This window comes from Phodopus roborovskii, unplaced genomic scaffold, assembly GCF_943737965.1.
Source record: "Phodopus roborovskii unplaced genomic scaffold, PHOROB, whole genome shotgun sequence".
In the NCBI taxonomy this organism is placed as follows: domain Eukaryota; kingdom Metazoa; phylum Chordata; class Mammalia; order Rodentia; family Cricetidae; genus Phodopus; species Phodopus roborovskii.
Genome location: NW_026126410.1, coordinates 23,902,137 through 23,914,931, shown reverse-complemented (window position 1 = coordinate 23,914,931; position 12,795 = coordinate 23,902,137). Strand labels below are relative to the sequence as shown.

Genomic DNA, 12,795 nt, shown 5'->3' with positions numbered 1-12,795 from the left:
CCGCCACTGTTGCAGTTTCCTGGAATAACTGGACTTCAGATCTCCGGCTTCTCTGAGCCATGTCAAAGGCAGAGCTAGAGCCCCATGTCAATGGAGTCCCCACCTGTTACATTCTGTCACTCTCCTTAGCTCCGTCTGCTGTGTTAAAAAGCAAGCCCTTTGGCTAAGTGTGCAGGCACAGGCCTGTCTGTCATGGAGGCTGAGAGTCACGAGGGTCAAAGTGGGGGAGGTCAACCAGGGCTCCACAGAGAGACCATCCCAAAGTGCAAGTAGAGAAAGTAACCTTCTTGGGTTCAGTGGTTTGCCTGTTGGTGCGTCTGAGGCTGAAGTCGCTCATGATTGGACAGATGCGAGGATGGGACAAGACAGGAAGCCTCTGCCCAGTCTAGGCCAAAGCTAAGGAATAAGACCTCTCTATTTCCCGAGCTTCCGCCACCAGAGGTGCTCAGGATAGAAAGCCAAGCAAGGGGTTTCTGGTATCTCCTGTGTGAAAGCAAACAGAGAGAAATGGGCAAGTTTAAATGCCTGTCCTGCCTGTTTGTCTTGAGTTATTTTAAGGCCAATTAAATCAGGGTGGTGGTTGTTAGCTGTGATCACTCTGCAGTTTGAGAGACAAAACCAGAAAGACCAGAAGGTCTATATATAGGCTATGGAATGTCTAAGAAACAATAATGAGATTATTTATACCTTTTTAGACCTCTAGAGGGTTTCTGTTTGCTTACATTTCCCCTTTCATCTCCCCTATCACTCTATACAGAACGGGATGGCTCCTCAGCTCCCCCTTCCCCAGGGAAGAGCAGGGAAGTTTATCATGACTCCAGGGAGACCTCCACCTTCACAGAGCAAGTCAACCAGTCTGTGTCTCCCAGGACCACAGAACCTGAGTCCCAGGGCATATTTAAAGTGAAACCAGCTAGCAAGCAGAGCCTGTCTCCCAGGGAGAAGGCCTTGGCTCCTCCTGTCTTTAGAAGGACTTGGGCTGCACCTGGGGACAGCTCTCCCGAAACCAGGAGAGCAGCTGTCCCCATGAGCACAGGAGCAACACCAGCTACTGCCATCTCTCATGTCTCCCTCGTGTCCCAAGAAAGGAGTCGAGGTCCCAGCAAGGCCTTGGAAAAGACGGGACTCTGTATACCTAAAAGCTGGAAGGACGGTGCTCTGCTTGAAGATACAGCTTGTGTGTCTGGGAAGACGTCACCTGTCAGCCCCTCTCTGCCAGTGGCTACTGACAGCACCCTGTCAGGGAGCAGAGAGAGCCCTGTGACAGACACTGACAACTTCATCAGGGAAGCGTCTGAGGCAAGGTCACAGTCCTCTCAGAAAACCGGCTGCAGGGCTCACCCAGGCATTTTTGAGGACCAGCCACCCGAAGGAGCCGGGGATGACAGTTCCCACCATGCCCCATCAGTCGGGAGTGAACAGGCATCCTCCCCAAGGAAGGCTGGGGACACAGGCCCATCCCCGCCCCCACAGTGGGCCTCCCAGCCTTCCGTTTTGGATTCCATCCATCCTGACAAACATTTTGCTGTGAACAAGAACTTTCTGAACAACTACTCTAGAAATTTTAGCAATTTCCACGAAGACAGTATCTCCCTCTCGGGCCCGGGGGACAGTACAGAGCCATCGCTCTCATCCATGTATGGTGATGCCGAAGACTCGTCTTCAGACCCTGAGTCTCTTGCTGAAGCCCCACAGGCAGCTGCCAGGAGCAGCTGGTCACCCCCCCATCCCCATGGGTCCTCTCATCAGGAAGGTACCAGTGAGTCTGAGGATGAGCACATAGAAATTTGCTCCACAAGTGGTTGCCCTGAGACCCCAGTGACTGCCCACCCCCCTGCCCAGGCTTCACTGTGTCGAGTTCTACCCCTACAGCACAGTGCCCTGAGTGAGCCGGTGGGGGCCTCCTGTGAAACCCAGACCTTACAAATGTCCGTCCCAAGCTCTTCTCAGCCAGTTTCCTTCCTGGATGTAAGCTCTCGGGAGCACGGGCCATGGGTGGGCCCGAACACTTCACAGAGTCACAGACCCTCATGCACGGAAGGAATCCTGGCCACCACCTGCATGAGCTCAGTCATGGCAAACAGCCAGCATTCAGACATGATCAGCCCTGGTCACAACCTGCCATTTGCACTTAGGAACCCAAGTGTGGTAAGTGGCTTGGAATGTGACCTGTCGGCTGAGGGAGTCCCTGTCGAAGCAGCAGCAGCTAATGTGACACACAGTGTGTATGCTGTGGGTGCCGAGGGCCCTAAGAATAGAGAGGCTGTTTTGGCAAACCTATGCGATGCCAAGAGTAGCATCCTGGACGACTTGCTACAGAAACCAAAATTGACCTCCAGGAGGCCCATCATGGCCTGGTTTAAGGACCTGAATAGAAATAGCCAGGGTACACATTTGCAAAGCAAATCTGAGAAGGAGCAGTCCTCAGCGCTGGCCACAAGCCCTGGATACAAAGCCCAGATAATGAGCGCCAGCCACAGCAAGGGGGTGGCTGTGCTTAAGAGTCCTCCTCCACTGCACAAGAGTCAGGAAAATAAAGACCTGCCCAAGAAGAGTCCAGTGGAAACACTAAGTAACTGTCAGAAACCCAAGTGCGGCCCTAAGCTGAGGAGACTGAGTGGCAAAAGCAAAGCTGGTCCCGAGACTCCTGTGGCCACTTCTGCTAAGGCCGGTGGGACTGAGCACAGGAAGAGCTTGATTTCACCCCAGGCCTCCCATAAAACGCTCTCCAAGGCGGTGTCACACCGGCTCCACATAGCTGACCAGGAAGAGCCTACCAACACTCTTGTGGACAGCCCCCAGCTTCCCCAGTGTGTGCCCCAGGGCAAGCCACCCCTGGCTGCCTCTGGGTCACCCAGGACCTCAGCATCAGACACAAACATCAGAGCCTTCACTTCATCCCTGACCTCCCCCAACACTGTCCCTGAGCACAGTTCAAGCAGTAGGTTCCACATGGCTGTCTACTCAGAATCTGACACAAGTTGTCCAACCACCTCCAGGTCCCCTAGGTGTGGAGCAGAGGGCAAGGTTCCCCATGGTGACTCTGGGTCAGTGAGTCCCACAGCCCCAAGGAGCAGCCTGGCCTTGGCAGGGATCAGACAGAGCAAGCATCCCACACCCAGCCGAGTGGACTTGGTGCTGTCAGAAGCAGCTCAGCCCAGGGGAGTCAGTGAGAAAGGAAGTGAAAAAGTTGATAGTGATCTTCTAGAAAGGACAACCCAGCTGAAGATAGTTAACATTTCTCCTGAAAGAATGCCAAAGAATGCAGGTGGTGACAAGCCACCTGATGGTGACAGACACGGAGGGTTCCTGACCCCGAGCAGCTGTCAGGAAAAGAGTGGAATCAGTCTCCGGCAGTCAGCAGGGTCAGTCCCAAAGCATCCACCCTCACCTCCCTCTCAGGCCTCCCAGGTAGAGCAGGAAATGCCTGGGTCCTTCAGCATGGCCAAAACAGCCTCCTCTCCACAGCTGCCTGCTAAAATGCCAGATTCCTCCCAGGGCAGATCAAGTCAGATGCCAGCCTCCCTAGGGATGCCCAAGAATGGTGTACCCATAGGCCCCGGGGGAGAGGAGCAACCCTACTTCACACCAAGGCCAGCCACCAGGACTTACTCCATGCCAGCCCAGTTCTCAAGCCACTTTGGACGAGAAGGTCATTCCCCACATAGCCCAAGCCACTCGCCTCAGGACCCGCAGGTCCCTGTGATGACTGTCACTGTCTCTGAGGCAAAGGCAGCCAAAGGTGTATCTAACGGACAGGGTGTATACAGTGTGAAGCCTCTGCTGGAGACATCAAAGAACCTGCCACCCACGGGTGGGGGGGATGCCAGTGCGGTCCCTGGCATGAGTTGCCTCATCACAGACAAAGGCAAAGCCACCAGGAGACTTCACTATTATGAGCACAATTGGCCCCATGAATCTACCTCGTTTTTCTCTGTGAAGCAGAGAATCAAGTCTTTTGAGAACTTGGCCAATCCTGACCGGCCTGCAGCCAAGTCTACCACATCCCCATTCTTATCTGTGAACTCCAAGCCTCCCATTAGCAGACGGTCATCTGGTAGCATCACTTCAGGGAGCCTCAGCCACCCCAGTGATGTGACAGCACGGTCACTGAGACGAAGCTTGAGTTCCTGCAGTGAAAGCCAGAGCGAAGCCAGCAGCCTTCTCCCACAGATGACCAAGTCCCCGTCCAGCATGACACTGGTGGCCTCCAGGCAGAACCCACCAGAGACCAGTAACAAGAGCCCCAGTTCAGACCCAAAGAAATCACTTGTCCCTGTGGGAATTCCCACCTCCACAGTGACTCCAGCCTCACCCACAAAGAGGAACAAGTCCTCGGTGCGCCACGCCCAGCCTTCCCCTGTATCCTGTTCCAAGCTCCAGGAGCTGAGAGCCTTGAGCATGCCAGACCTGGACAAGCTGTGCGGTGGTGAGGATGACTCTGCCAGCCCAGGCTCTGTGCTCTTCAGAACCCAGCTGGAAATTATCCCCAGAAGGTCACTCGGTTCCCCGGCTACCTCTCCAGCTGGCTCCCCAGCTAGAGGCCAACCAGGCCTTGATGGACCAGCCTCCCTTTCATGTCCTATGAATGGTAGAACCAGAGTCTGCCCAGGAAGAAACAGCCCTCCAGCCAGTGAGCCTGAAGTATCTCCTGAAGCCAGGGAAGGGGATGAAGCTGTGCCAGCCCTGCCTTCTGGAAGAAGCTGGTGGGTGAAGTAAGTATCTACAGTATCCTCTTAAACTGGCCTGCATTATAAAAAAGTTGCAAAGGTAATAATCATTTTACACATCCCTAGTCCATTAGTAAGAACTAAGGACTTAACCCCAGATTCAGCTGAATTGATTCCACCAATGTTCTTTTCTATTTCAGAATCCAATCCAGACGACATTGCATTTTCTTTCTTATGTTTCTTTGTTGTTTTTCGAAATGGGGTTTCTCTGTATAACAGCTCTGGCTATCCTGATTCGCTCTGCAGACCAGGTTGGCCTCAAGCTCACAGAAGTCCATCTGCCTCTGCCTCCTGAGTCCTGAGATCAAAGGCATGCACCACCACCATCCAGCCACACTGCATTTTCAGTATCAGTTCTGGAAGCATAAAAAGCCCCAGAAGCCACATAAGCTGCCAGTGTGTGGCTCTGAGTAAGGAGTGAGGGGAGGAGGGGTGGAGCAGGCTGTGCCTCAGGCAATCCTGGGCCTCTAGATTGTGGGAAACTCTGAAAATTTAGTATGTTTCACTAGGCCCTCTGATTTCTAAACGTGTAAGCAATTGTCTGCTAAACTCCTACCCTGGTCCCTTAATATCCTAGAGGGATCCCCAAACTCACTTCCCACAGTCAGTGAAGCATATTCATGCTGGCTATGGTTACTCTGGAGTGGGAGTTTGCCCAACAGGCTGGAAGGTCAAAAACACCCACAACACAGCAAGACCTTTCAGATTAGTCCTTCCTTAGGAAATGGAGATGTTGTCTTTTAACCTTCTTCAAATGTATTTTTCACTTAGTTTGAATCAACTCCTTGCATCATCGAGGGACCAGCAGAAATTACAAGCCGTTTTATCACTAGTGGGGTCAAAATCTACCATCTTCACTCTCATTCAGGAAGCGAAGGCACAATCAGAGGTGAGTGGATACCAGGGATGAAACAGCAGGGAAGTATCGCTGGTGTGCTGGGGACAGGTGCCGGGCTCAGTCTGTTGCCTCATGTACTGCCACTGGCTTGAGGGGCTGGACCATGCTGCGATGTGAAATGTTAAGTCCCCTGCAGCAACTGTTGACCAGCCTCTACCCCTCGACAGAGCCTGTAGGAGAAATGCTGGATGACCCTGTAGCTCTGTCCTTTTCAGTGTGGACATAAACTAGTAAGGGGAGCCACCTGGTGGTAAAAGGCTCACACTATTATAGCCCTGCTTGTGCCCTGGAGTTTGAGTTGCTAAACCCCAGTCTACAGGACCAAGATACAGAATTTAAATGAACCAAAAAAGAGCATGAGTTCCCATCTAAAACACTTCTCAAGGTAGTAAGAAAATGAACCTGGACAGATGAATGTTTATACACAAAAAGGCAAACAGGAATGACTGATAACACTGTGGGTTACTAATGACATCTGCAAACATTATTCCAGCAATTCCCTGCCCCGACACCTGGTACCATCTGGCCTTACCATCTACTGGACCAGGATGGCAAGGAGATGGGGCAAGGGAGGGGAGGAGGGGTAACCGGAAACAAATACCTGTTAGTTCCTACTGTATTCAGATCCTCAACCTACTTGTTAAGATAAGTACAGTTGGGACCAGGGACTATCGTCAGTTGGCTGCTACACACCCACACTTCGGAGGGAGTGCACTGTTTATCTGGTTTCCCAATGCAGTCCCAAGTTCCTCAGGCAAAACCTGACCTGACCATCAGCCATTAGTATACTTGTTTCCCACCACAAGTTAATTTAAATAAATGAAACTTTTGATGACAACATGCCCATTTTAAAATATGCTGTCCCAGCCTGGCGGTGGAGGTTCACACTTTTATTCCCAGCACTCGGAAGGCAGAGGCAAGCAGATCTCTGAGTTTTGAGATCAGCCTGGTCTGCAAAGCTGCACAGAGAAACTCTTGTCTCGAAATACAAAACAAAACATTAAATTAAAAAAAAAAAGGAAGAAGAATAAAGAAGAAAAAGGCTGTCCCTGTTCTAGGAAGAATGGACATTGAAGAGTGTTCACACCCAGAAACTGTGCCAAGAGCATTCATTAAGCCACGTGCTTCTGTGTTTGTTTAGAAAGCCTAGGGGCCAGGGTCACCTTTCTGTCCACTGGTCCAGGTGGTGGAAGTCTTCATGACTTAACAACAGAACACTTGTCCATCAGATTTCCCATCAGCTGAACCCACGATGGTTTTCTGCTCCCTTCTCACCCGTTCCTCAAAGGTTATTGTTAGCTTTCTCTTGTATTGGTGTACTTGAGAACATGTTGAAGCCCTTGATGATAACTTCATGAAAAATCAAGCAGTGTAGAGCTTTAAAATGTTAATAAACCATGTCTAAAATGGGATGAAGTCAAATTTCAGAAGTTAGCCCACTTACATGTAATCTGTCTCAACATCTTTTGACTGATGTTTGAACCAAGACAGTTTAATTTTTTAAAATCTATTTCAAATTTTCAAAAAAGATCAGAAGTAAACCATCACTTTTGAGAACATAGCAAAATTTGAGCCCAGCCTGGGCTATATGAACCCTATCTCAAAATAATATATAAAATTAGTAGACTTAGAGAACTATGGCATAAAGCATTCCCTGTGCAACAGAGTAGTGTATTGTGGTCAATTCCGGGAAGGCAGCAATCTTCCTTAAATGGCTTGAAGACTTGGAGACCCAGAGAATCTCCTGCGTCTACCCTCATGTTCCGCAGCTGTAGGGTGGATCTTCAAGACCTTGCACAGAAGCCTGCCTGGGATGGACATGAGGAGGATATGCTACCTCCTCTGCCATTTCTGGATTAAATGGAGAACTACTAAGGGTTCATGTCAAGCACCTCCATGAGACTTAGATTGAGTTTCTCACTTTGGGTACAAGGAATACAAAGTAAACTGTCTTGTTTTTCCCCTTTAGAATAAAGAAGACACTTGTTTCATAGTCTTGCATAAAAAAGAAGGCTCAGGTCTGGGATTCAGTGTGGCAGGAGGGGCAGACGTGGAGCCAAAATCAGTCATGGTAAGTGGTCATGTTACAAGGCTCTTGGGGTATCCATCTATAAGCAGCAGCATTTGATCAAGACACAACAAATTCCAATCCGACATCACCAAGTTTGGGTGGAGCATGGAGAATTATATGTTGTGTTTCCATTGTCAAAGATCAGTGTTTTTACACATAGCTAATGTGATGTATAGGCCAAATGCAATATATGTCAGCATAATTGTCTATCTTGTAGTAATTTGTGTTGAAGCACTAGAAATGAGTCAAGTGCTCACAATAGTAATAATCTAGAAAATCATTTGGTGACCTTGAGGCCATTTTTACTGGGCAAGCCTGAGTCTTATCTGTCTTTATTCTTGTTACCCTATGGACATGAGTAACAAAAGTGGACATATGGGTAGATGCTGCTGCAGAGATTTGTAATCCCAGCCTGCCCACTGATGAGTGAGAACTTTTTGAATAGAAAGCTTGGCATGAAGCTCCCTGACCATGGATTTGAGGCTACTCTCTATCAATCAGTTACCAGGGTTGTGAGTGAATTTGTTCTTTTCCTTTCTGACCTAGGTCCACAGGGTGTTTTCTCAGGGCGTGGCTTCTCAGGAAGGGACTGTGAGACGAGGGGATTTCCTTCTCTCCATCAATGGCACTTCCTTAGCTGGCTTAGCCCACAGTGAGGTCGCCAAGGTTCTACACCAGGCACAGCTGCACAAACACGCCCTCATGATCATCAAGAAAGGGAATGACCAGCCCAGGCCGTCCCTCAGGCAGGAGCCACCCTCCACCAATGGAAACGGTCCACTCCCCAGAAAGATCGTGCCACTGGAGCCTGGGACTGGTAAGTCCTCACTGATAGTGAGCAGAGTGTGAGAGCAGCAGGCTGATAAAGCAGACTGCACGAGGACTAGACTGAACCAGCAAGATCAAATAGGCTAAACCACTCTTGTAACAGGATTCAGTGTTGAAGATTTCTGAACAAGGTGCGTCCTTGACAAACATCAGTTGGCACTGTCACTTATTCTTAGTGGAATATAAGGAAATGAAGGAGTAAGCATGTTTCTGTGCTTGAAAATAGACGCAGCCCTCAAGTGCTTAGGAGGGGCTCAGAGGAGATTCCCCTTCCACTGTCCCCGCTAAAACTCGTTCTGTCCCAAACCCAGGCTCCCCAGCCTTCTGATAAATCCTACAAATTCCCTTAGCATCCTGTCGCACTGTCAGTCTCAAGCACAGATAGCCCCCAGTTCAAGGTAAGCGGGCCTTTGTTTCCTCTTATTATCTGTCCTGACAGGGCGGCCAAATGCCTCTGCTCAGTTTGGTTTGGATGTGGCCTGAGCTATCCATAAAGGCTTTGCTGGAGATGCTTTAAGTTTGATTCTGTTAAGTACACAGAAACTTCTTTTGTGTAGATGCTGCTGTAGTCCTCAGCCACGGCCATGCTCACCTCTGTCCAAGCAGGCACCATCTGAACCTCTTGCTGTGTTCAGTGGGGAATCAGCTAGCTTGTCCAAGGAGACCCTGAGCGCTCAATCCTGATGGCTTCCAGAATGTGACCCACATGAGTTCAGTTACCAATGACTGTCCCACTGTCACCTAAATGCAAGATTCCTGGGGCACTCAGGTGCATCTAGCTTGAGTCTGAGCAGTGTCCTAAAGCTGCAGCACCTTGAGGGCTTGTTTCCACTCACTGCTATTTCATATTGCATTGCAGCCTCCCTCCACTTTGCAGTTAGCCCATGCCAGACTGACAGGCATCTATCAGATAAGGGTCTATCTGGACACTGGAGGCACCTGGACAGCTGTTTAAAAACCCTACTGACCAGAAAGTCCCCTGCTAACTGAAAAGTCAGGAGAGTAGGGACAAGGCATGAGTAGATCTACAATGCTGCCAGGTGATTCCAGGCGAGAGGCCAAGTTCATTGTGAAAGCCTCCTCTCCCCACTTTTAACAGCAAGTCGCCCATTAAAAAATTATACTGCTCACTGTGGCTTATGCCTTTAATCCCAGTATTCAGGAGGTAGACTGAGTTTGAGGTCAGCCTGGCCTGCAGAGGAAATTCCAGGGCAACTAGGACTACATAGACTGTATCTCAAAACAAGCCAAAAAACAAATGTATGTGTATACATATAAATATATGTATACACACACACACCACTTCCAGTATTAGTAAATGTTTTTCAGACCATGCAGATTGGCATTAAACTTGTATTAAGGAACTGGCAGTGAGGCTGGCTCAACTGTAATCCTAAGGATTACATTAGGTAGTTTCATTTGTGGTCCCTCTCCTACCTTTGAAGCAGCTAAGTGCACCTTTCCACTCCACTCCATAGTAGACATAAGGGAACTAAAAGGCAAGTATACAATTCCTATTGAGTCCCAGCCTGGCCTTTCCAAACAAGCCACAGAGCTGATATCACCATGGAAACACTTCTCCCCGCCACAAGAGCAAAATGCCAATGAAGGACGCCAGTAGGAGGGAGGCAACCATGCCCCCCCCAAGGATGTTGGGTTTCCTCTCATAGAAACACAAAGGGTAGAGGGCAAGGAAGGAAGCCCCACCTGGGTCCAGGGAGCTTCCCAATCAATTATGACAGTCTCTCATGAGCCAGGCACTTTAATGCCTTTGCTTTCAATAGCAGATGGTGACATTCCGTTGCTATGGTAACCAAGGTTGGCAGGAAATCGAACTGATTCACTGAGTGTGACTTCCACCCTCACCGGGATGTGTGTCTCCAGAATGTGAGGCTTGACAAGAGCAGTGTGTCCTCTGGGCATCTCTGCCTGGGAGAGGAAGCATTCTCTGCCCTTGCAGGAACACATAGAAATCAGCAGATGTGAGTCCAGAAGGCCACAGCCAGGCAGGGGGCTCCCTCCTGGGAGGTCAACCCTGATGCTGGGATCACAGATTGTAAACAAGTTTCCAGCAGACAAGATTCGGGTGACCAGAGTCCAGGTGCCCGAGGCAATGCGTTGGTGGTGGGGCATCGGACAGGCGGCGTGTTGAGCAGCCTGTCATTTTCCTCATGACAAACATCCTTGCTGCAGGGAGAAACGGAGCTGCTCACGACGCTCTGTGTGTTGAAGTGCTGAAAACGTCTGCAGGGCTGGGACTGAGTCTGGATGGAGGAAAATCATCCCTGTCTGGAGATGGGCCCCTGGTAATTAAAAGGGTGTACAAAGGTAAAGTATACGTCCGTGGAAACCCATCCCTTCTGCATGGGAACTGAACGGTTTCCCAGTCTGCGGTGCTTTCGCCACGCTGGGACACTGGGTTGTGTTCTGTGTGTATTAAAATTTCCAGGACCAGGTGGGTACTGAGGTGAGCACTTTACCAAATACGCCAGGAAGGGCACCAAGTACTAACCAGGATTTCCAGTGATTTCAAATGCTAGACTACAAGAAAAGAAAGGGGGTGAACAGTGTTGAATGATTTCTTCATGAACTTGAAATTTTCATTTTATGACCTAGGGAAACTGGGCTGGGGGGGAATTCTGTTTTGGATTTTTTGCAGATGTGTAAATGGTATGTGTATTGATGTGCATGTTTGTGTGTGTACACACATACATGTGAAGGTCCAACACTGATAGTTTTATTGCCCCCTTTCTATATACTGAGACAGGGTCTCTGACCGAGCCCTGTGTCCCCGGTTCTGGAAATCTAAGCTCTGGCCCTCACACTTGCTTTTATCTTTAATCAATCAGAAATTACATAATTGTATGACTGATATCAGCACATAAGTAAGGAATCAAGTCAGGAGTATGGTTCTTAGTTTAAGATTGGTTGGTGAATGTATCTACTTTTTTGTTTTGTTTTGTTTTTCGACAGGATCTCTCTATGTAGCTCCTGGCTGGCCAGGACTCCGAAGTCTACCTGCCTCCCTGATCTCCTTCAGTAATTATATAGCTACTCTGTAACCTCTCCCCACTCCAAACACATAGAATTAATATGAATTCTGCTTTAAAAGAAAAGGTTGCTAGGCGGTGGTGATGCACACCTGTGAATCTGAGTTTGAGGCCAACCTAGTCTACAGAGAGTTCCAGTACGGCCAAGGCTACAAAGAGAAACACTGTCTCAAAAATATAAATACAAAATAGGGAAGAGAGGCAGAGGCAGAAGGCCAAAACTCCCAGTTTGTGCACCCCCTCCCAGACAGAAATAAGCAGGGAATGCTGGGTTGTTCCTTTGTAAAATTTCTCATCTGAAGCAGAACCTCCATCATCTGGTCACAAGACCATCCCTGTTCTTAATCCTTAACCTGTTACACTTTGTTCTGGTTCTATTCTCAGTCTCAGTGGAACAGTTGTAAAACATCTCCAGTCAGGCATAGTGGGCTCACATCTGCAGTCCCAGCACTCAGGAGGCAGGAGCTGTGGCACGTCTGAGGCCAGCCAGGACTACATACCAAGACCCTGCTGGCAAACAAAACAAAATCAAATTTCCATGCAAAGTAGACATGAAAGAAGACATGTACAGAAATGAAGTATACAAGCCCAGGAGGAGCTGCGCACCTCCTGGTTCTGCAGGCTGCAGATGTAAAAAGACTGGGGCTTGTGCCCTGACAGCGTGCTTGATAGTTCACAATAGCATCCAAGACAAACTGTCTCTTCCTCTGACCCCATGTGCAAGCAGAAAACAGGCTTGAATGGAGTCAGCTCTATTATATGTACTACACAGGCTTGGCAGTACTACGGTACAGGAAACCCCCATACTCACCCACTCATTACACTGACAGGTAGAACAGAAGAACAGGGAAGCACGAAGCCAGTCAACTGTAAGAGTACTCACAAGGAACCGCTCCCAGGGGAGGAGGGCGAGATGTGTAAGGCCATCTGTGAACTCATACTGAGAGCCCATTAGAAACTAATGACTGTGCCCAGCTGCTAGCCTGCTTTTAAATACCACATCCGCTGGCACCTTGATCTTGGACCCGCCCCATCTTAAACCATGAAGCTCGCACTGGAAAGCAAATAACCAGTGACCTGAGATTAATGATTACATTGTCTGTGCCTTAAAACAAAGTGAGATAGTGTTATATATACCTACCTCCTGGATTCCCATCCTCCCAGGTACAGACCAAGCAGTGAACGGTGTGTAGAATGGAAATAAAACATACCTCAGGC

At 49.1% G+C, this 12,795-nt stretch overlaps 1 protein-coding gene across 3 annotated transcripts in view; it reads left to right on the top strand.

The window, feature by feature from the left end:
• Pdzd2 (PDZ domain containing 2) overlaps positions 1–12,795 on the top strand; it is a 221,857-nt gene that overhangs the window by 205,077 nt on the left and 3,985 nt on the right. For all 3 annotated transcript variants that reach the window (XM_051182565.1, XM_051182564.1, XM_051182566.1), the window contains 5 exons: positions 758–4,715; positions 5,502–5,619; positions 7,598–7,699; positions 8,246–8,516; positions 10,721–10,855. In XM_051182565.1, coding sequence (XP_051038522.1) covers positions 758–4,715; positions 5,502–5,619; positions 7,598–7,699; positions 8,246–8,516; positions 10,721–10,855 — 4,584 coding nt within the window. The remainder of the gene's footprint in view (positions 1–757; positions 4,716–5,501; positions 5,620–7,597; positions 7,700–8,245; positions 8,517–10,720; positions 10,856–12,795) is intronic.